This window comes from Pogona vitticeps, chromosome 15 (genome assembly GCF_051106095.1).
Source record: "Pogona vitticeps strain Pit_001003342236 chromosome 15, PviZW2.1, whole genome shotgun sequence".
NCBI lineage: Eukaryota > Metazoa > Chordata > Lepidosauria > Squamata > Agamidae > Pogona > Pogona vitticeps.
The window spans coordinates 3265976-3289766 of NC_135797.1; the positions used below are offsets into that span (position 1 = coordinate 3265976).

The following is a 23791-nucleotide window of genomic DNA, read 5'->3' on the forward strand; positions in this document are numbered from 1 at the left end:
CCCCGAGTTAGCTCACAGACCTCTGGCACGCCTCAAACGCCAGGCACGGAGGTGCAGAACGGCTAACTTTGTCCCGTGTTGCGAGATAAACCTGGCGGTTTATTGTTCGAAATCCCATCCTTGATTTTGATCCTGCCAGACCCATTTCTCCCTCTGTCTCGCGCTCGCACACACAAAAGGAATGGCATGTTATTATAATTAACATATATTTAAAAAATAATAATAAAATCACTCTTGGTTTTTTAAAAAATCTCCTCCCTAGCAGGGGGAGGGCAAGGGGAGGAACAAGGAGGGGCCACGGCCGTCCCCCCCCTCCCCGTGGTCTCCATCCGCTCGCTCGCCCCCTCCCGCCCCGACTCGAACTCAGACCTGACCTGGCAACAGATACGAATGCAAAGTTACAAGTGCTTTTACAGGACAAACCTCCGTGCGCGCCCCCCCCCCCCCTCCTTGGCCTGCTGGCCCCTTCCTCCCCTGTCCACGGCAGTTCAAGATCAGGGCGGTGGTGGTGGGTAACGAAAAAAAAGAGGGATTATGTACAATTTTTAAAAATGAACGAACGTGATTAGGCAAAGAAAAAACGGTTGGGGGGGTGACGCTGTGGGGGGGGTTGGCGTCCGACATGCCCCGCCTGAACTTCGTACGGCTCTGCACACCACGCAAGGTCTCTAGCTAATCCGGAGAAGGTGTACAGACAGACACAGGAACCAAGGCAGGGCGCAGAAGCGGCGGGGCCCATTCTTCGCTCGGCGTCAAGACCGAGACCCGTCTCCCGGAGAGCGGCTCTCTTGAGATTCGGTCCTCCTTCCTCTCCCGCTAGTCTGGCGGAGGGTTTCAAGCGCAACGCCTCCGTTGGGACAGCGTCCATCTTTCCGAACAGCCCCCGAAGGTCCTCCTGGGCGCCGGATGCGGGCAACGAGATTTCCCCCCCCCTTCTTCCCAAATGCCTCCCGGGTCGCCCCAAACCCGGGCTGCCCGGAGCGGGCTCGGCCACCAAACACCCCTGGGGAGGTTTTCAGCCACGGCAGCATCTTAGGGAGAAGGACAGACACCCCCCCCCAAGACTTCGGCAAAGAGGCGTCTCCGTGCGGAACGCCAGCCTTCGCCCTGCCGAGATCCGAGACAGTGCCGTCCTCTCGGCTTGGGTGGGCTTGTTCTGGCCGCCGGCGCCTCCGCTCCCCCCCCTTCACTGGAGCCGGTCGGTGCGGAAGGAATCCTCCACGGCCGTGTCGGTCAAGGGGGCGTAAGGATCGCTCAGCATGTTGAACGCATCCAAAGTCAGGGGCTCGATCTTCAAGTCTTCGTCCAGACCCAGCGAGGAGGTGTCCATCTCGAAGCCCGGCATGCCCGCCAAGACGGTGGCGATCTCTCTGGAGATCCCTGGGGGGGAGTCCCCTGGAAGAGCGAGAAAAGAGGGACAGGGGGAATAAACCTCAGGGATATAAAGAAGAGAAAGGTCTTGGCCTGCCAGTGGAAGATAGAGCCGAGCTGGGCCTCCAGTGGCAGGGAGTTCCAAAGTCTAAAGGAGCAGCCACAGGGAAGGCCCTTTCCCCTGTCTCCACTGGGTGGCGAGACCGAGAGAAAGGCTTTCCTGGATGATTCTAACACCCAGTTGGGAATCATTTTAAATGAATGGATGGATGGATTCCTTGCCCTTGGTCACCAGCCCTGCTGCCCCCCCCCCAAGCATTCAGGGGGGTCTCCCACCCCCAAAGAATAATTTCACACCCTCTTTCCCTCCCCCTCACCTGTGAGGATGATGTTGGGGATGGTGCTGTGGCGGCTGCAGTTGCTCAGGTTCTGGCGGTTGAGCAGGTGGGGGTCGTGGGGGTTGGCGGGGCCCCCCATGCCTCCCGACTGGCCCGCGTTGTTGCCTTGAGGGTAGTTTAAGGCACCCAGGTCGTCCGCGAAGGCGTTGCTGTTGAACTCGAACCCTTCGCTCATGTTGTCAACGAAGCCGTACTGGTCCAGCTGCGGGAGGAGGGAGAAGCCGCTTAGACTGAGCATGCAGGGCCAGAGGTTGTGAGTTCAAATCCCACCCCACCCCCCGCTGGGCCTCCTTGAAAGGGGCTGGACTGGATGACCCACCGATTCCCTTCCAAATCTGCCGTCCTAAGATTATTTACTATTACTTTCCCCAGCCGACATGATCTCTGCTTTGCCCTTCCGCTGTCTCTGTGAAAACCCACAGGTCTAAATCCACAGATTTGAAGCGGCTGCCCACAACAGATCACGAGGATCCCATTGATCCTATTTTCATCTACAGATCCCTTTCCCCCCCTCGCCGTTTATTTTTTATTTTATTTATACCCCGCCCGTCTGGTCTTCCGACCATTCTGGGCGGCTTCCAATACATATATATATATTTAAAAATTCTCCAGATTGGGCCACCTGGGGTCCCCGAGTCAAGAGGAAGACGAAAAAAAAATATGTATCAATCCACCAGTCGTCATCATCTTAGAACAGCAGAGCTGGAAGGGACCCTGAGGATCACCCAGTCCAGATCCTCTCAAGGAGGTGACCCAGTGGGGGAATCGAACTCCCCACCTCTGGCTCAGCGACCAGGTGCCTAAACCGCAGAGGTACCCAGAAGGACGAGGCAATCAGAGGCTGGACTCATCCTGATTTTCAAGAGTTAAGGAGGGTCTCTGACAGGGCAAGGTCGTCCAGACAGGGCGGAAGAGCCATTCGGCCTTCTCTAGGGAGTCCCGGGGGAGGGGGGGGCGTGGGGAGCAGAAAGGCCGGCCCGAATCGGGTGCTCAGTCGAACCCACCGGGCATCGCCCAGCCTCCAAACACCGGGGGGGCGGAGGAGGAGGAAAAGGACGCCCCCACGAAGGCTTGGATGCCACGCCAATGCAGCTCCCGTCCCCTTTGAGGAAGCACAGAAGGCGGCCCAGCAAAGCCCCCCCCCCGGGGGGGGTGGTCGGTACTCACGCTGCCCAGGCCGAAGTCACCCAGAGGCTGGCCGTACTGGTGGTGCTGGAGCATCGAATTGGGCTGGTAGTGCCCGCCGGGGTAAGGACACTGGGACGGCGTGGGCGGCTGCTGCTGCTGCTGCTGGTGGTGGTGGTGGTGCTGGGTCGGGGGTCGCCCTTGCTGGGGGGCCATCGCCATCCCCTGGCCCTGCGGGTGAGGCTTCTGGCCGAGCGGCAAGAGGAGGCTGGTCTGGCCGTACGGGTACGGCGGCAGCCTTTGGTCGGCGGGGAGTTTGCTGGTGTCCAGCGGCACCCCCTAGAGGGCGGGAAAGGAAAAGGCACAGCAGGGACCAAGTCAGGAGAGGCGGCTGCTTCGGACCGAAAACCGGAGCGAAGGAGGGAAGGTCCAGTGTTCTCATTCCTCCCCCCCCCGACTCAACCCACCCACCTAAGAAGCCCAAGCTGTGGCCGACGGGCAGATGCTGCTGGACTCTGAGGGCCATGAGCCCCTGCACGGGTGGTTGGGGATGATGGGAGCTCGAGTCCAGCGGGATCCGGTGGCCCACCGGGGAGTTCCCCAAATCTGGGGCTAGCATCAATAGAAGGCCCAGAGTGTGTGTTAAATGGGGTGCACCGCCCTTGGCTGCGGGAGGCCGTAGAGAAGCAATCTAAATAATTTTATCTCCCCCCACCCACCCAACCGCGTACACACACACACACCCCTGTCCGGGATGGTACAGCCCGCCCAGAATGCGACCCAACTTTTCTTTTGCCACCAGGGGGCGCCCCCAAGCGGAAAAAGGGACTCAAGGGAGGAAGAGACACAGCACAAGAGCACCATCTAGTGGATGCAAGGAGAAGAGCGAGGTTTGGGGAAAGAGGAGAAGAGAGGCTCATTTCCTTGCCCGGCGGGAATAAAAAATTGGGATTTCTTGGCCAAAAAAATTACAAAGACCTCCCATCAAGGAGATCCGGGGGGGGGGCAGGAGGGAGCCAGAGCTGGATCCAAATCGGCAGAGGAGTTGATGGCAAACGGGTGTGTGTGTGTGTGTGTGTGTGTCCAACAGGTCTTCTGCCCTAAAGGCACTCAGGAGGAGGAAAGGGAGTTTAAGACCAAATGCCCCCCCCCATGGGTGAGCCGACCCCTCCCTCTCGGACCCTCAGATCCTACCCCCCCCCCAGGGATAACGGGAAGGTCGGAGTCCCCCCCCTCCTAAAAGCTGAAATGACGTGGAAATGGAAAATAAAAAACACTTAACGATGAACGAGGAGGAACGAAAGACAGAAAGAGGCAGAAGAAAAGGGGGGGAGCGGAGGCCCAAAGCGGGCGCCCAAGAGGGGGGCGCCCCAAATTTCCCCGCCGCGGCCCCCCCATGCCGTGCGTACCTGCGTGATGGAGGACAAGGTGGGTGACATTGTTGGTGAGAACTGTTTGGGGTGCTGCCTTCTGGCGTCGCCGCCCATGGGGAGGGTCAGGGGGCTGAGGGGGACCCGGCGGCGGGGCGAGGCATTGAGCGGGGCGTAGGCGGAGGGCAGGGCCGCCGGGGAGGAAGCGGAGGCGGTGGAGGAAGAGGCGGCGGCGGAGGCGGCAGGAGAGGAAGCGGAGGCGGTGGCAGGGCCGCCAGGGCCAGCGCCCGGGCCGCCAAAGCCCGGGGGCGGCTGGAGGGCGGGGTTGCCGGGGGCGGACTGCACCGATTGGCTGCTGAGGGAGGACGAGAGGGAGGGGTTGCTGAGGGAGGAGGGCAGGGATTGGTTGCTCATGGAGGAGGGGATGGAGGAGGAGCTTGGGGAGGAGCGGAGGGAGGGGTTGCTGAGCGAGCCCTGGAGCGAGGGGTTGCTAAGCGCGGACTGGATGCAGGGGTTACTGAGGGAGCTCTGCATAGATGACCCCAGCCCTGTAGGGACGAAAAAAAAAGGGGGGAGAAATATATATATATATGTACACTATATACATAGATGCATGTATATCATAAATAATAAGATGAGTTAAAATGGGAAGGAGGAGGTGGAAAAAAGATACATGCACAAACAACGCGGAAACGGGACGCACCGGTCCATCCCCGTGCCGTCGTGCGGATGCCAAATCAGCGGTCGGAGCCGCGTCGTACAGAAAAAGGACCGGACAAAAAAATAAAAAATGGAGTGGAATGTCTTCCAGGCCCCCGTGCTGCAGATAAAGGGGGGGGGAGTGCGGCATGGGGCGCTTTCTGAGGCCCTCAGGTATACCACCTCGACACTGTAAAAAAACGGGAGCAACGAAGGTGTTGATACCCTCTCTCCTCTGAAAAGGATATGCAGGAGGGTCCCCGGAAACAGGGGATCGGTTCCAAGCCCACACCCCTGGGGGAGCTGAAAAATATGCATTACAGCAAATGTTATTTTGATAACAAACGCTACATGTAGCATGGTTTAAAAAAATATGCAGTGGTGCCTCGCTTAACAAGCGCCCCGTTTAACGAAGAATCCGCATAGTGATTTGTTTTTTGCGATCGCAAAAGCGATTGCATTGCGATCTTTTTAATAGCAAAAAATCGCTTTGCGATGATTGGCAAGTGTTTCGCTTACCGATTTTCGCATAGCGATGTTTTAGAAAACAGCTGATCGGCGGTTCCAAAATGGCCACCGGGGAAAAATGGCCACCCACAGTGTTTTCGCACCCTTTTCTCGCATACCAGGCAGCGAAAATGGCAGTCGCATGGAGGATTTCTGCATAACGGTGAGTTTTGTGCCCATAGGAACGCATTAAACGTGTTTTAATGCGTTCCTATGGGCTTTTTTGCCCCACATAGCGACGAATCCACATAGCGACGATTTTTTCGGAACGGATTATCGTCGCTATGCGGGGCACCACTGTACCCACAAATACGCATTTCCATCATGCATTTTCGATCCATGGCCATTAGAGGGAGCGAGAGACCATTCTAGCCATCTTGCATTGCAAGGTCTCTGTCTCCCTCTAGTGTCCAACTCTGATAAACACATTGTGAAAATACATGTGCCTGGCTTTTAATATTTTTAATATTTTCAGACTGCATATAAAATGACTGCAGATGCCAATTCCACGGATACGGGAGTTCAACTGTATTTTTAAAAAAGAAGCAGAACCACGCAGTCTGTGTGTAATATTCAAAATCCAATAACGTCTTTAACGGACCACCGAAATACACACAGAAAACAAACCTCTGATTCTTGCAGGTGTCCTTATCAGCAATAGCTACGCTGATGAAGAGCTCTGTATAACCTGAACACTTGCTCGCTCTCCTTTTTTTCTTCTTCATATTTGAGTGGTCCACAAAAGGTTATTATCAAAAGGTTTCGAGGGTGCTTCGCCCCGACACATCACCCTGGTCCACGCTTTGGCTCACCCAAAACCTGGCCCGGCGCTGTCAACCTCACCTGGGGAGTCGTAGCCAGGACCGAGGGCCATGCTGCTGCTGATGCCCAGGTGGGTCATGGTGTGGGCCAGATTTCCGGTGCTGCTCCCGCCGCTCAGGCCGGGGTAGCCCGACTCCTCTGGGTCCAGAGGCGTGGGCAACGGGGACGGAAAATGCAGGTTGGTGAGATCCGGGAGGGATCCCCCCGTGTTGAGGGCAGCCGGGATCAGAGGCAGGTTGGCAGGTTGGTCCGGAGATGGGAAGATGCTGGAGACAAAGAGACCGAAAGAAATCTCAGGAGGGGAGGAAATCAAAGAGAAATCCGTCCTTCTTGTGAGGGAAGAGCCTTACGGAAGCATTCACAGAGTCATGGAGTTGGAAGGGGGCCTCTGAGGCCATCCAGTCCAACCCCTCTGCTCAAGGCAGTACCCAAATCCAAGCAGATCTGACAGACGGCGGTCCAATTTCCCCTTCAAGGCCTCCAGCGCTGGAGTCCTCACCCCCTCCTGAGGTCATGGGTCCCATTTTCGTACTGCTCTAACACTTGAGAAGTTTTTTCCTTATCTTCAGCCTAAATCCGGCTTCCTGTCACTTGAGCCCAACATGACGCGTCCTGTGCTCTGGGACGGCCGAGGACAGATCCTGCCCCCTCCTCTGTAGGACTCCCTTTCAAGGATTTGAAGAGTGCTCTCCTATCTCCCCTCGGTCTTCTTTTCTCAAGGCTAAACAGGACTAGTCCTTTCAGCAAAAGAGCTGAATTTAATAAAAACGCCGCAATCCGGACAGTAGGTCTCCTCGGCTCACGTAGATATGATACAGGCTCCCCTCTCCTTCTTCCACCACCCCCAACCGATGGATCTCTCTACCCGTCCCGCAACGCCTATTAAGAAACCAGGGACGGGCGGCTGCTGCCCTCCCATGGACTTACTTGATCCCAGGGACCTCGCAGGATCTTGGACGGGGGGAAGACGAGGAGAGCTGAAGGGGGAAAGAAAAGCAGTATTACTGGAAATAAGGACGGGGAGAGAGGGAGGAAACGCAGCTGGCCAATAGAAACTAGGCTTTATGGAAGCGCGTTCAGAAGAAAAATCTTCCCTTGTTCAAATTTTGGAGAAGAAATACGGGAGGCTTCCCTAACCTGGATCCACAATTCCTTTTTTAAAGCTCAAATGGGTTTCAATTGCAATTTAGTAAAAACACTGCAACCTGGAAACTGAAATCATCCGATAAAATCCAATTTTTAAAATTTAAAGTGTGGATTCCAATCGAAGCGCCCCCGCCAGATGGCAAACATTAGCTCCGGCCGTGCTGCTGGGTTTTCGTTCTCCCCGAAACGGGCCAGCCCAGCCCCGGCACTAATTCCTTTCTGCGTGACCGACGGCCCGGACTTACTTTCCTGGTGTCCCAGGGCTTCAGCAACTGCTTGTTTTCGTCCAGAAGACTCTCTTCGATGGAAGGCACTTGGAAAAGAAAGACTGTAGGTGGGGGAACAAGAGGAGAGAGTCAGAAACCTGGCAGCCGAACGGGTGTGCGTCCCTGCTTTTAAAAGGCAAGCTGACGCCGAACGGCTGGCTGTTCGCTGTGTGAATCTTCTAGACAATATGTGTTCTGCGTCCTGCCATAAAGTGAGCGAAGCTGAGACCCACCCCTGTTGGAGCCCACAACCCACCAGGCCCTGAAAAGCGACAGGAGGTAACGGAGGCTGCGGTCTGGCCAAAGCAAAAGCCGGCACAGTCCCAATCCGGTAAGGACGCCTGTTGCACCTGCCCTGGACTATATAATCCTTCTTAACAGGATCATCCTCATTTCAGGAGGATGGTCACACCTTGGAAGAGGAGGCCGGGGGGGGGGATCTCCCATTGTGGCTGGACAATGGGAGGAGTGAAGTTGTGCAGCCAGAGGCTGAGAGTTCGAATCCCCCACTGGGCCTCCTCGGCAGGGGCTGGACTGGATGATCCAGAGACCTCCCTTGGTCAAATTCCAGCCCGGCTGTTCTAAGGCGACAACTATTATTTAACATCAAGCCCCGTGCCAGCAGAGGGAGTTCATGCTCAATCTGGCTGTTTTTACCAATGAGCATAAGACGCTTTATAGCACTCAAAAATGTTTCACGTAAGAGCGCCGCCTAAGGGCCCTGCCAACGAGACCCTCCTGGGATTCAGGGCAAAAAGGGTGCCTTCGCGAAGGCCCATCCAGTTTGCTGCGGCACCAGAATCTGAACTCGGAGCTCCCTGTTTGGCATGTTTTGCTGGCCTTTACAACTCTACGCCCGGGCAAAGCCAGGCTCAACGGGAACAGTGCAGGCTGGGGGGCGGGGGGTGGAAGGATACCTTTGCTATCCATGTCGCTGTCCAGATAACCTAGAGGAGAAGAGAAACGGTGACACTTAAAATGCCTTTTTTTTACTGCAAAGGTAGCTCCAGTCAGCCTCCTCCCCCTAGAAAGACTCGCCTGGGGTTAATGAGAGCAGTGATCAAAGCCGTCAGGTCTGCGAAAGCCCACCCCCAGAATCCAGGAGGCACACCACCTAATTAGCCCCCCCCATCCTTGTGTTCATATTCCAAATCATCTGCCTGATAGACACACACTCCCTCTCCCCCCCCCCGGCGAAATCTCTGCCTTCCTATCGTCTTTTTGGAACCCCCCCTCCTCCATCGATGCTTTCCCCAGCAAAGGAACCCTGAAATCTCCGTCTCTCCCCCCCCCCCACAAGAGCATCATCACGCTTCCCGGAGGCCGAGGTTCTTGAAGACAAAGTGAAAGGAGATTTCCCCCCTCCCCGCTTACCCGAGGGCCTCTGTACCCGAGGGCCAACTTCTGCCCAGGTTGCAAAAACAAAACCACTCACCGCTTTTGCGATTTGGAGGGGGCGCTCCTTGGGAGGGGCCCAGGTATGCGTCCTGCGGGTTCGGGTGCATCACGCTCGTGTGGAGGGCAGAGTCTGAATTTGTTCTGGTGACAAAGGGAAAGGTTATTTTTTTAAAAAATTAAAATCCACATACAGGTGGACCCCCGTATCCGCAGGGGGATCTGTCCCAAGTGAAAAGACCCCCTCTGGCCATCGCAGGAGAAGCCGCCCGAATCTGTCCTATGCAGGACAACTTGGAAGAGCATCCACAATTTTTTCAGTGTTCCTTTGATTTCGTTGGGTGTCTCAAATAGACTGGGGGAGGAGGAGGAGGAGGCCCTGTCGTTTCCACTCTGTGGGCAGAGACATGCGGGAAAATGCAGAGCGCCGGGATTAAAAAGAAATAAGAAGTCACGCTTTTAACAACTGGCTGTGCCGACCGAAAGCAGACATAGATCGAAGTAAAATAGGAAATATTCTACTTTTTATCTTCTTGTTACTTCCATATGTGGCTCCGACAGAGGTAGGGATGTGTGTCTGAGCGTGTATGTATATCTGAATTTCCTTATTATCAGAGGGCAGAGGTTTCCTAGCAGATGTTCTGGATTTCCACCACCCCCGCCCCAGAAACTCTCCCAACTGATCCTGTCGGCCAGGACTTCTGGAAGCTGAAGTCTGGTGCAATGTAAAAAAGGCCAAAGATGTATAACTGCTGATTTAAGGCTAGCTGGAGCAGCTTCCGACTCCCTTAGACTTGATTCCATCTCAATTAGCATTTCTTGCCCCGACCATTTCAGCCGATCATCTTCTCAACCTGGGGGAACCGGCCCTGGGACCCTCTCCCTGCGCTCAATCGCTAAACTGGTGTCCTTCCCCTAAATGTGAATCAAGATACTAGTCCTCAAGGTTCCGGATAAAGATGGGTTGTAGCAGAAGCACAGAAAAGAAGTTTATATTGAGCCGAGCCCCTTGTCTGCCTTGCCAGTTTCAAACTGGAATTTCTCCCGGCCTTACAGGGTGGGTGGAGGTAGGAGAAGATCTGTGTTAGCTTTCCCCATTGAACTGCAGCCTAACCCCCTACATCTCCACCCCATGCTCATATTTCGGAGCCAACGGTATTGTTCAATTAGCACCCAGCTTGGAAAGACCCAGGAGAGGGGCTTGGGAAGGCCGGGCGGAGGGGAAACAGGGTGGGAGAGCCAAACGATGCCAAATTAATGAGGCCTCAAGAGACACAGACAAGGCAACGCCTGTTTGCTCGCTGGAACGTGGGGACGCCGGCTTGCCTCTCCCCACCCGCCCGGCCTCGCCAGCATCTCCCCCCCCCCCCCGCCCGTGCCGGCTTCTAGCATTTTAACTATCTATGCCTTTGGGGAAGCTGAGGCAAGGGAACGGCAGGACGTGGGCTGAGGAAAGGGGGGGAGGATGGAAGCACCGCCTGCCTCCCTGGGGAGCAAACAAGGCAAGCATTGTTGCCGGGGCCCAGCGGAATTGCGTGCGCACGGCCGTCCGGCTGGCCTCCATCATCCTCTCGCCTGATGAAGGGAGCAGAGGAGTGGAAATGTAGGGATTTGGAGCGGGGGGGGGGGAGAGAAAGGCCAGCACAAAAGACTATGGGCCAGCTCATCGGGGCCAGGATTTCTCATGCAAAGAAGGGGAGGGATTCTCACTCACTCTCTGCACAAGGCAGTGAGAGCCAGGAAGAACCTGAGGTGGAGAAATAAAATATAAATGCCACTACCCTGCTTGATTTGACTCTGAATGGCGCGGTAACTGCACGAATTCCTCCATTTCCTCAGAGTGTCTGTCATGTACACAGGGACATGACGGACACTCCTAAAAGTGAAGTATTAGTAATAATAAGAATAAGAATGAGAAGAAGAAGGTGGAGGATTTCCATGACATGTCATATTTTTTCTGCAGCCTATGCTTAAACTTTAAAATGGGCTTGGACGTGTTTATGAATAATCTGGTGTGAAAGGCCAGATTACTCCTGAACAACTTTAAAATTGTTTCTGGGTAAGATTAAAAACAATGAACCTCAAGTATAGGTTGCAGAGAAAGTGTGACATGTCATAGAAAACCTCCCCCTAATAATCATCTTAGACTTGCTGGAAGGAACCTTCTGGATCAACCAGTCCAGCCCGTCAAGCAGACCTAGTGGGGGATCAGACTCCCAACCTCTGGTTCCAGAGCCAGAGACTCAACCACTGAGCTATCCGGCACAGCCTGTATGATTACGCTTCTGCCCGTGGTAAATGAACTGGTAGCCAAAAGTGGTCAGTTTCAGCATCTGAATAAAACCACGTCGATCATGGCTTTTCCAGGCTGGTGGCGGCAGCAAAGTTTTAGCCAAAGCAGACCAGACTGGTTTCCTGGCTTCTTTGGCAGGAGCAAGGAGGTCCTCGTGATCCTCGTTACTCACGAGGAAGACCCCGCCGGGGCCCGTCCCACTTGGCAAAGGAAGCCTATCCTCTTTCTCCTCCTATCAGATCAACCGATCGCGGCCAGCGCGTCAGAAACTGGACGTGCGCCTACACGCACGCTCCGCGCGTGTTCACCAGAAGCAAGAAAGCTTCACCTGTTGAGCGCCGACGGCAGCCGGAACAGCTGTCCTTTCTCCGTCGGGAAGTTGCCCCACGGCACGGCCCTGGAGGAAAAAAAGAGCAGAACTCACGTTAAAACTGAGCACAGACTTCTCTGCTCTAGGGCTTTATGGTTTTAGCCACGGAGGCCCAAGACGGGAAGGGGGGGCTTCTGTCAAAGTTGGAGAATTTACAGGGACACAGGATGGCTTAAGGGGGGGGGGGGAGACAGGGAAGCCACCAGGTAGGAAAGGGGGCATGATCCGGAAGAGCAGCCTCCAATCCCACCAGGAAATGGCAAACTTTGCTAATCCTAGAATCATGGAAGTGGGAAAGACATCGAGTCCAGCCTCCCGCTCAAGGTAGGACTCAAAGTCAAAGCAGGTCGGAGAGAAGGTCCCGTTTTCTCTTAAATGGCTCCAGCGTTGACAGCGCTCTTGGGAGTTTGGTTCTTGAAGGATTTCCCCAAACAGACAAGGGCTGGGAGAAGGCCGCACAGGGAGAGGAAGCCGTTTGCGAAAGCCCCTTCCTGTCTTAAGCAAAAAGTCCGGGCTGCTACGGCAGCTGAGCGCAGAAGCGGAGAAAAACTGTTTCTCCCCTGGCTGCAGGTAGCAAAGGTCCCGGGAGACCCCAAGAACGAAGCCAGGGCCTCGAAGCCTCAAGATCCCACCCCAAGGGGACCAGCTGCTCACGCGACCCTGATCCGGGCCAGGCTGGTCGCTGGCAGGGTTCCTAACAGATGACGGGAAAGGGAAAACGTAGACATCTGGGGCTTTAGAAGACCTTCTTTCACAGTGTTCTGGAAATCAGGATAATATATGTACTTTTCATCCCCACCCCTCGCTTTATTCTGCGACCCCTGGTCATGCTGAAGAGACCTATCGGCACCAAAAGCTCGCTTTGTAGGGATGGCACTGTAGGGGTCCAGCAAAGGCATTACCCGACCCTGTAAGTAGCTGGAGCACAGCTTCCATCAGGCATAGCTGCGTGTAACTTACGGTGAAAGATCATGGCAGCTCTCGGTCCAGTAATACCTGGAGAACCAGACGCCAGGGATTTTGAGATTTCTTGGATCGCAAATCCCATCATTCTCCACTTTGGGAGTTCCACCTGACCGGCAGATACCTTACTGATGCCTAAAATGTGGCTCGCCTGGGAGGCTCTGATGCTCAGCTAGGCCTAGTTTGCCCCCATCAGCTTCCTGTCCCAGTGCTTCCTTTCTGAACAGGAAGTGAGGTGGAGCTAGGCCTAGCTCAGCGTCAAGGCCTTCCTGTTCAGGCCTACACTCCCAGGCGAGCCACAGTCAGACAATTGTAAGGGTGTCAAGTCGGTCGGGTGGAACTCTCTGAATGGAGAATGATGGGATTTGAGATCTGAAAATCCCACCCCTACTGGACTCTCCTCATCTGTCTGGAAGCTGTGGACAAAGGCCGCTCAGATCCTCCCAGCTGAACGGGGAATTTTACCTCCTCCAGCTGGGTTCGGCAGGAGGGGACAGGTACGCAGGGCTGTAGGGGGAACTGTCGATGTAAGGAGAGGGTTAAGGAAGATGTTTATAGAGCCGGGCTGGGTGGGGAAAGGAGGGTTTGCGGCCGACAGAACCCAGATCCACAGATGGCTCCCCAGCAGCAAATTTTCCGCTAATGCTCTTTAATCCCCAAAGGGCCGAGAGAATGAACTCCCGGCTCCTGCTGGAGGGGGACGGAGGGATTGACCCGGGGGCGAAGCGGGGGGGGGGGAGAGATAAGATGCCCAAGGCCGAAAGGATATCTGACGCATGTAGCGGCGAAGAGGCGACACCATCCGCCGAGGGTCTCGCTGCACCCGTTCCACCAAGCCGTGGTGCCGTGTGCCCCGGGCCGTGTCCAGAGGGGAGTGCAGAGGGCCCTGCCGACGGAAACAGAGAGAAATCGAGAGATATTTGAGCGAGGGGCAGAAGCGGGATGAAACGAGATCCCTAAATGTAAACGGCAGAAGGCAGAGAACCACATCCTCAAAAGGGCATTTTTCTGCAGAACGTTTTGCCCCCCGTTCCTGGTGCAACCAGGAAAGAGAACCCCACCCGGATGATGGAGGTGGGGGTGCCAGATCTGTGGGTCAGATCAGCAGGGGAGGGAAGCAAAGGCCCCACTGCCACATGCTAAAGGTCTCCCACACCTGCCTCCCTTTGCTATCTTTCGTGACCGGGACTGTTCTTAGGTGCCGACTCTAAGAGGGTTTCTCTAGGTAAGGGAGGTACTTAAGGAGGGGTGTTTACCAGTTCCACTTCCCCAGAGTGTTTCCGTGGCTGAACGGGGATTCGAACCCGGGGCTCCAGCCTCCCACATCTGTCACGCGATCCACTACACCACACTGGGGATCTTGCGTGACAGCCGGGGCCAATCAAGAGAGGTTTTTTCACTTAACCTCCAAATAACATTTGTTTTCATTGTGCGTTTGGGTTCAGGGCTCCTGCGAGCCACCCTGGTCCCCTGTCTTTTGTCACTGGAAATAAACACAACCGTCACACTCACAGCAGGGACCGTAAGAACGTTTGTGTCACCGCCAGGACTTCTTGGGGGTGGGGGGAGGCTGCATTCCCACCCACCCTCAAACCAGGGCGGATAAAAATCAATGATTGTTTAAAATCAAACTGATTTACTTCACAATTGAAAGACCTAAACTCCATTTTTAAAATTTAAACAGTCAAAAAAAAATCAATTTTTTAAACATGTAAAGTGTGATTTAAATCCATTTGATTCATGTCAAATCCACCCTGCCTTCATGGACAGATTCCCCCCCCCCCCCGCCGCCGCCCCAATAAAACACAGCCCACACACAGATATAAACAAGCACGGCATTCATTTTGCAATGTTTATCAGCTCCTCTTAACGCGACTGGCCAATGTAAAAAAAGAAGAAGATAGTGCTGATTCTTCAGAATGCCAAAGATTTTCCTCCTAGCCTTGATCCAATGTGGGAGGGGATCCCCAAGGACCCGAGAGATTGCTGGCTGGCCTGGCAGGGAGAATCGCAAACACCCAGAGATAGGAAGGTTTTCCAGGAAGATCCTCGTGTTTTTCCTTTTGCGGGGGGTAGACACACACCACGGAGGGCCGGATCCAGCCCACTACGCCTGAACTGTACAGCTTCTTATCAGCCCAGGTGTCCTCATTAGAGCTGCCTTGATGACAAACTCAGAACAGCACATGGACGGAGAAGCTGCACCTGTTGGGCCTCTGCCTGCCACCCAAGTCTCAAAAGCACAGAGTAAAAGAAAAACAGGTTCATTACGGGGAGCTCCTGGGCCACTGAGCCCATCATCTTAAGGCCAGACGGGCAACCCAAAGGGACCTCTCCGCCTTTGGCTCGCCTTGGCCCGGTCGGGAAGGGCTCAAAACGAAAAGCCTTACCTGAAAATCGGAGGCACCACTCCCGATCTGGTTCACGTTGGGCAAGGAGCCGCCATAGTACGGGCCTCGGCTGTGGGCCAGCCGCAGCTTCTGAGCCTGTAACTGCACCGGACGAGACGAAAGGGGGGGGGTAAGAAAGAGAGGGAGAAAACACTGGTCAGTATGGAGCTGGCTCACCTGGGTGCCTCCCTTCGCCCCAGGCGAGCAGCCCATGGATCGGCTAAGTTTTTATATCCATTCTCGCCCTTTGGAAAGTCGTAGCAGGGGACGACTTGACGACAACCCTGCCAAGCAGGCTGGTGCCATCGCTGAGAGAAAAGCCTTGGACTGAGAGAGGAGCAGCAGAGGTAAGATTCGAACCAGGGGCTTCCGGGACCCCAGACGCTGCCCCAGTGCCACCGTGACGGTGACACGCTTCTTATGCTTCTTCCCCCAAACAAGGTTTATCATGCTAGCCACCTGGCCGGCCACCTCCACACCATCTTTTTCCTTCGCTGCCCCCCAATTCAGAAACCTCGGCAGGCGAGAAACACCCTTGCAAGGCGGGCCCTTGGCCCTCCTCTTCGCGGTTGGGTCTGCACCATCCGTGCGCCTCTGAGTCTTGGTTTCGGAACGGGGAGAAAGGACACCGGCCCCGTGGCCGATGGGCTCCGGGACGCTTTCCTCCCGCTGCAGAAATCCGCCAACGTGGCCAGGACAGGAATGAGTCGGGCCGCCGAATCAGACGGGGGAGGTCAGCGTACGGTAGAAAAAGAGGGGTGTTCGTGCACAATTCCCGAAAGGACAATACATTAAAAAAAACCAGACTTAAAAAAAATAAATTCAGAAACATAATCCTAAATATGTAGGGAAGGCCTACAGATCTGGGTTACAGGCAGAGCCAGGGACGTCTCTCATCTTAAACGCTGCTACACAGAGTAAATTGGGGTCCGCCTGTCTTCCCTAAAGCAGCTGGGGGACGCCTGCCCGCAGGAACGTTTTAAAGTCTGTGTTATGGGGTTCACCTCTGTTAGCCCGCAGAGATTGCCCCTGCCCCACCACCCCACTTCTCGTGTGATTGGGGCAGAGGCGAAACCCACAGTTCAAAGGGAAAAGTTCGTTAAAGTCGCTACTGCTCGTCCCTCGAATGTGTGGCTGGATTCCTCCAGCATCAGAAAAGATGGCTTCGGGGGGGGGGGATCCTTTTTGCTACCTCCAGGACCGATCCCGGCCTCTCGTTTATCTCTCCCGGGAATCGTGCATACCACAAAACGTTTCTGGAAGGACTGGTTCGGGGAACGCCCAGGCTCGTCCCCTCGGGAGGCAGAATTAGCAGCTTGACAAACCCGCCACCCCCCCCACACACACACACTGAAAATCAGGCTGAAAATCAACCGTCGGCTGCACAACCGCCTTATCGAGGGAAGATGAAAGGGACGAGAGCCAGGGGCTCGAAAGCAGGGTGAATCTGACTTAAGTCACAATTTAGATTTTTGAAAATCGGATTTTGCTAAACGATTCAAATGTTTTGGGGGGGGGAAGGCTTGTTTCTCCTCCTCCCCCCCCACCATTTAAACTGTGATTTTAATCCATTTGATTTTTACAAGTCATGGATTTTGATCCACCCTGCTCAAACACTGGGACTGCCACGAAAAAGGAGGCCTGACGTTCCGCTTCAAAATGAAGTCGCTAGTCCTCAGGATCCTGTAACGCGACGGGAAGAGGCGCCGGGAGCCGAACCAGAAATTAGGCTGCTATAATCGCCCCACGTGGTCCGTTTGCGGGAACGGCTTAGGTTTCAATTCGGGGCAAGCACACAGCTGTGTAAATATTTCCTTTTTTTCTCCCCCTCCACGTTTCAATTACGAGACAGAGATTCCAGTTCTGAGTTTTAGCCAGCAACCAGGAAGAGACCTAGGAGCGCTCCTCTCTCTCTCCTCTGTCCTGCCCGGAGGCAACCGGGAACGAAAACTCTCCCTGAACCAGAGGCGAAAAGGTTTCAAGGGGCTGGACGTCCCGAACGGCTCGGGGCAGGGGGGGGGACAGGTTCGTGGACGCTCCGAGATCGATGAATCTCTTCCAAGTTGGAAAGGCCAGCAGCCTTCGAGACACACCTCTTGATTTGGGGGGGGGGGATTTCTCTCCTAGCAGCCCCATCCAGAAGGGGGCAATGGGTGGGGATGATGGGGCTTAGAGTCCAGCAAAATTTAGAGATTGCTGGACACTTCTTCCTGCTCTGAGCACTAAAGCGGTTTCAGGACAGCTGGCCAAATACACTCATAGGATGCTATTCTGGAAATGAACATCTAACTGTAGCAACTCAGGGGTGGTAGGGAGGGAATAACAAAATGGGCATTATCCAGCCTCCTTAACACCCCTGGAGCTTCTCTATGGATTTATCCAACATATCGATGGGGATTTGGCATTCCCGTTCATCCCAGGAATCGTGCAGTCAGTGTCGTGATCTTTACTTAATCTCCAAAGTGCAGGTGACAAAACGGCCTCTCGGCACCACCGGAGAATGGACGAACGTCAGACTCAAAAGAGCAAACCGTATTTGGGAAATGCAGAAAAAGCAGGTAGGATTTATAATACAGAAGAGCCACCCTAAGCGCATGCGGGTCCAAAACACGGGAATAGTGGACGGTCAGCCAGCCTCGAGGGATGCCCCACGTTGGGGAGTTTTGCAGCAGTCCAGTCGGGAGCTCAGCAGCAAAAGTCAAGATGCCCAATTATTTTTTTGACGAGGAAAGGGTGCGTTTGGGACCTCGGCCACGTTGTCTTCTCGCCTTGGAGGCAACTTCTGTATCACTGGACCGTAAGTCCATTGAGGAGCGCTCACCCTGCAAATCTGCTCTTTCAGAGGGAGTGCAGCCCTACTTGAAGGCAGGCGATGTCCCTAAACCTTCATCCAGGGCCCCACATTGCCCTCAAAAGACCTCCCACAGCCACGGCCGCAGAAGCGGCGGTGACACTGAAGTCCAACCACACGCTTGCTTCCCACCTTCCCTCTCTCCAAGACGGCCACCCACAAGGATGACCGGGGCGGCCGCCTGGCCAAAGGTGGGCTTTACACAAGATTCAAGATTTGATTCCTTCCGAAATGGGTTCCACCACGGCCGGGAACCTCGAGAAAGGAGTAGGGGAATCCCAATGGAAGTTCGTGAGAACCGCCAGGTCTAAGAAGGATCTCCGACTCCTTGGAAGCAGCTACACTACAGTCTCCATGTCTTCGCTGCCACCCAGCCCTCCCTGGGGAACCCAACCAGGGCGACCTCAGATAACCCACATTGAGGGAGGCAGAACCCCAAATGCCCCTTGTCCCCTTGGTCTAAATCAAGAACATGCCTTGGTGGCCTCCAGAGATACCGTAGGCAACAAGGAGAGGACCTTCCCGGTCTTGTTCTACTACAACCCCCAGAACTCCCCTCCCCACAACGCAGATCCATGATCCCTCCACTGCTCAGTCGGGCAGTTACTCAAGGAGAGGATGGGGGCCACAAAATAAACCCTCCGCCACAGGGTCCGTGGTCTACGTACTGGGGCAGGAGGCTCCTACCGTCCACCTCCAAGGCCAAGCCGAGTGAACTAAGGATAAACAATAGGGATTCGTCCCCAGCTGGTCAACCCGCCGGTGCTTTCTGTCTCCAGTGAGAGCCCCATCTCCAGCATTTGGGTCAATTCTTGGCATCTCCCTCTTTTCTTCCAGCCTGGCCCCCGTGCAGGCCAGGCGATGCTAGCTCAGCTCCCGGGGAAGAACGGCATCCGACTCGGACGCTTCTATCGGGGCCCGTTTTGTGCCTTTTTCCCATCCCCTGCGCCATCTAATTTTAACCCAACTCTTGGGGGGAGGGAAGGCCTCCCCCTCTTTCCCGTGGGAGCCTGGCCCCACGTTGGCCAGATCTGTTGAAAGGGAGATGCCTGCCCAACGTTGGGGCCGCTGAGAGGCGGGAGGGAAGCTGACCTGGCTGGCCTGGCCTGTCCTTCCCGCGTCCTTCGGAACCGACGTTTTCCTGCTTAATGCCAATGGTAGAAATAAAGAAAATAAGAATAATCAGGTTTTCCTAGTCATTCACGTCTCCAGATGGTCACCACATTGCTGAGATCTGAAATCCCCAACCGTTACTACGGATGGAAAACGGCCAAGAGAAGGGGCGGGGGGAGAAACGCAGAGTGCGCTTACCGACAACAACCCACGCAACCAGCCACCAGGGACTACCGTGTGGGGGCCAAGGACACAAACAGAGAGAGACAGGACCCCCTCCTGCTCTGCCACTCAGAACAAGGGCGGAAGAGGCAAAAAAAGAGAGGGGTGCCCCAGGAATGACAGCCTCGTGAGAGTTGCCTTTGACAAACGGGGCTGAGCCCGTCTGGAGGTCAAAGGGACCACGGGGAGAAAACCCACCTCCCCGCCACATCCGTTAGGACCACGTCCTCTTTGCATCGGAGGGCAAACCCAGCTGCCTGCAACATGGCACCGGCCCCTCCGAGGGAAAGATCCTCGGCACCCACGGACGCTGGACGACGAGACGTTCAGAAAGGGCGATCAAGGGCTCTGACCGTCCAGTATTTCGCCTCGTGCCCAGGCCGACTTCCACAGATCCTTCTGGCTCTCCCCACTCCCCTCTGCTCCCCCCTTTCCTTATCCAGAGTCTGCATTCACCCTCTTCACACCCACTGGCCCTAAAGAATGCATCTCATCAGGCAGAATAAAACCCTCACACACAACCCCGACTCCTCTTCTCTCTAAAAATGCTCTTCTACGAACCTCCATTAAACAGGGTTATCCTTACGAAGTCCCTTCTCAGTATTCCTCAATGGGGATGTCCCCCCATCACAAAATAATACCCCCTATAACATCCTTCTGCCATGCATGCCAAACCACCCCCATAAAAAAAAGAATCATGTCCCGGAGGCCCCACTCATCATCCTCCTGAATCCCTGTAAGGGACGGTGCCCCCCCACCTGCAAACACCCACAGTCTCATTTACGTTTCCTGCCTCCAGATTGTCGCCTCGACCCCTTTTCTTTTGCTCTCCTGGATCCTCCAGCGTGGAGCCGGATTTTCAAAAACAGCATCCCCCCCCCACTATCCTTCCTCCCCACTCCAAACCCCCTCGAACTCCAACACCACCCCCTCTTTGGGAGGAAAGGCGGATCCTAAATCCTGTAAACAAGAACTGCAATAACCTGGCCGCAAAAGCAGCCATCCCACGCCTCCCTCAAGCATCCTCTTCGGGTTTCCCAACATCGGCTTAAATCTGATTTTCATCCTCAGACTGCAATGGGGGCGGGGGGGGGGTGGGTGGATGAGAGGTGGCCCCTCCAAGGCTGTTTCCCCTTCAAATGTCCATTCACTAAAGAAAAAAAGTTTTTTCCCCATAAGAAAAAAACCCCCACTAACAATAGCAATAAAATTCCCAGGCACAGTGACTTGCTCTTGAAATCGGCCACAAACACCTCTCCCCAGCAGTGTTTCTAATGCCAATATAATAATAATAATAATAATAATAATAATAATAATAATAATTTATTGTCATTGTAAGTATATACAGATACAACGAAATTCACAATAAATTCACAATAAATATGATTCCCCCCCCCGACCCAGAACTGGCCTTCTAATCCTTTCGGGTTCCTTACCCTTGCTTTCACTACACTTTGAGCAGGTGGGTGTCCAACCCCCCCCAAAAAAGACACCTGAGGGGTCAAGTGAGTGACCCCCCTCCTTGAGACTTCCTAAAAGGGGGGACTCCACCCCGTACGCCCCCTCCCTGCCTCCTCTCAGAGGCCCTCGGCACCTTTCCCCATTCGCCCAGCAACCTAAAATAAGATCCCACCTCCACTGTGTCACCCCCCCTATTTAGAGGCACCCCCCTATTTAAGGACACCCTTCCGCCTCCATCTCTCCCCCTCCCCTGCATTTAACACCCCCACACACTCTGCTAGCCTCATATGACCTCTTTTTAACCCCATTTGGGACAGTCTACAAATAATGGGGGTCCCCAATAATTGGAACCCCCCCCACAAAGACTTGCAAAAATTGCTCACTCGGGACTGCACCCCACACAATCCCTCTCTGAACCCCATTGGGCCCCTTTAGGACCCATTCACACCCCCCAAACAAGACCCCAATCCCACTGGGTCTCCCCCTTATTTAAGGACACCCCAATTCTAAGGGGCACCCCCCATGTCCCTTCTCCCCTCCCTTCCCAGCCAGGTCCACAGCCCATGACCCGCCCCCATAAGGGCCACCCCCCAAGATCCAAGCCTGCCCCCCAAAAACCAAACGGGTCCATGCCTGCCGCCCCCCAAAAACCGAACCCCCTAAAAACCCAGGTCGATACACAGAAAGAAACCAGAGCTGGCCAGGCTCAGCCAATGAAGGCCCGCGACGCATCCCACCACCCCTCACCCCAATAAAGCCGCTCCGCCATTGGCTGCGCCCCCGGGCTCCTCTCTCTGAACCCCCCCTCCCCGCAGCGTTCTCTGCCTCTCGCGCCAACCGGATCTTGCTGCCGCGGTATATCTGGCCCCGCACCGGAAGTGGGGCCCCCATTCCACCGCAGCGCCCCCTCAGGGCCGGACGGGCCCGAGGAAGCGCTCCGTGGGCTCCGCAGCCTCCGCCGCCGTCCTCCTCCTCCCTTTTTTCCCCGGTCCTTACCCGGGTGGTGCCAAGCTCCATCATCACTTCTTCGAAGGCCGCCGTCTCCTCGGCCTGGCGCTGCTTCTGCAGGGCGATCTTCTCGCTGAACTTGCGCGGGTTGGAGGCGGAGGAGGCGGCGGAGGCCGACGCCGAGGCCACCCCGGGGCCGCCGGAGACCGGGCCGGCGTTGTGGCCGCTCCCGCCGCCGCCGGAGGAAGAAGAGGAGGAGGAGGAGGACGAGGCGCTGGGCCCGGCTCCCGCCGCCGCCGCGGCCCCGGAGCCCGCCGCCGCCATCTTGGTCCTCCGTCGCCGCCTCACAGTCCTCCCCTCTCGGCCGTGAGAGGAGCGGCCAGGCCCGCGGCCTTCCCCCCCTCCCTCTCGCGCTCGCTCGCTCTCGGCGCCGTGCCTCAGACGAGCCGCAGCGCGCGAGGCACGCCGGGAGAGCGAGTTTGTTTACCTCCCGCGCGGCAGGGAAGGCGGGCGGGAAGGAGCGGGCGGGGGGGACTACGCCTCCCGGCGTCCCCTGCGCGGGGAAGGACCGGGCAGGGCGCGGCGCCTCGGCAAAGGACGACGGGAAATCGAGTCCGCCCGGCCCTTCTCAGTCCTGCTCAGTCCTTCCGTGGAGACTACGCTTCCCACAAGGCACTGCGCGGTCTCGCCTTTTGAGGCGGAGGTGGGCTTGGCAGAGTTTCCCCTCTTCGCCCAGTGGGCGAAACCAAGTGGAAAGGGGGGAGCCGAGAGCTCCCCCCCGCCGTAAAAGTCTCTTTCCCCCCCTTCCTTTTAGGGAGTTTAAATGTACAGCGCGTGCTTCTCTGAGCATGTACAAAGGGCTTTCCACTTAATTTCTTTTTTTTTAGATAATTTCTTTTTTTAAATAGATTTTTTTTTCAAAAAATTAACTTTTAAATATTTAAGTAACGGTCCTCAAAAATGGTTGAGAAAATGTATGTGATTATTTTTAAAAATATTTGCCTGCTTCCTGTTTCGCTTTTAAATGTCTTTGAATGACGTAAGCCACCTTGAGTCCTTTTGATGGAAAACGGTGGCATAAAAATATTTTAAATAAATAAATAGAATGAATGAATGGGGAAAAATTTAAAATTGTCATTTTCACTATATTAAAAAACAATCAATTGTAAAGTCATTGCGAGTCAAAAAAATTATAGTGACACAGGTCGCGCTTGGAAAAATGCAAAATCTGAACCTACTTACTCGAGAGCCATTTAAGTTATAAGGATCTGGTCAGATCAGCACAGTTAAAGAAAAAAAAAACTGATCCGAAGAAATCGGGTGTCTTTTTCTGCCCACTCAGTCTTTATTTTTCCCCTAACAAGCCGCAAAAACGTCTGCCAAGGCTCTCCGCCTACGGACGCACGAAAGACACAAGACTTCTGTGAACAGTGAAGAACAGCAGCAAAAGGGTTGTGTAAAATAAAGATCTTGTTGATTTTTTTAGAAATGAAGGAAGAAGAGCTGGCAGCTGCTCCGTGATGATTGTAAAAGAGCCGGCGGATAAAAGAAAATATAATGGGTTGGTTGCATGCAGTGGTGTGAGCTTTGGAAAGTAAGATTTCACCATTGGCTGGTATAATAATAATCACTTTTGAACTGGAGAGCTGGAGGGGACCCTGTGGATCATCGAGACAAAGAGCCGCCGTAGGGAATCGAACTCCCAACCTCCAGAAACCTAAGCTATCCAGCACTTCAGGGACCAAATTGCCCAGGAGACCACAAGAACCACAGAGGTACAGTCTCCACCCTTCATGGAGACCTTCACCCAGTCCAGTCATTCATTGGTTTTGCTGCCCAGCTGGATTGGACCATCATCCTCAAGTCCCCATGTCCATGGAGGATGAAGTTGTCTTCCTGCTACGCTACACTGCCAAGATGGCAAACAGAACCCCCACTCCCCATTAAAATGTCCTCAGATTCTTGTCTTGAAAGGTGACGCCCAACCCTTTTGGCTTTAAGACAAAGCACACGAAGAAGAAGAGCAGAGGAGGGCAGAGGAAAAAGACAGACACACAAAGGCTCCTGGCTCTTATAATGGT

General features: G+C 54.7%; 1 protein-coding gene across 1 annotated transcript; it reads right to left on the reverse strand.

Annotated features, from left to right (window-relative positions):
• Nucleotides 1-189: 189 nt before the first annotated feature.
• On the reverse strand, nucleotides 190-22140 carry CRTC2 (CREB regulated transcription coactivator 2). Its single transcript, XM_072984413.2, has 14 exons — nucleotides 21759-22140; nucleotides 15116-15217; nucleotides 13493-13611; nucleotides 13191-13250; nucleotides 11721-11789; nucleotides 9140-9243; nucleotides 8622-8651; nucleotides 7684-7766; nucleotides 7220-7269; nucleotides 6314-6558; nucleotides 4304-4812; nucleotides 2937-3233; nucleotides 1749-1971; nucleotides 190-1395 (listed from the first exon to the last, which is right to left on the reverse strand). Exons 1-14 carry the CDS (start codon nucleotides 22032-22034, stop codon nucleotides 1187-1189), a joined length of 2376 nt encoding a protein of 791 aa, XP_072840514.2. The 5' UTR covers nucleotides 22035-22140; the 3' UTR covers nucleotides 190-1186.
• Nucleotides 22141-23791: the final 1651 nt, after the last annotated feature.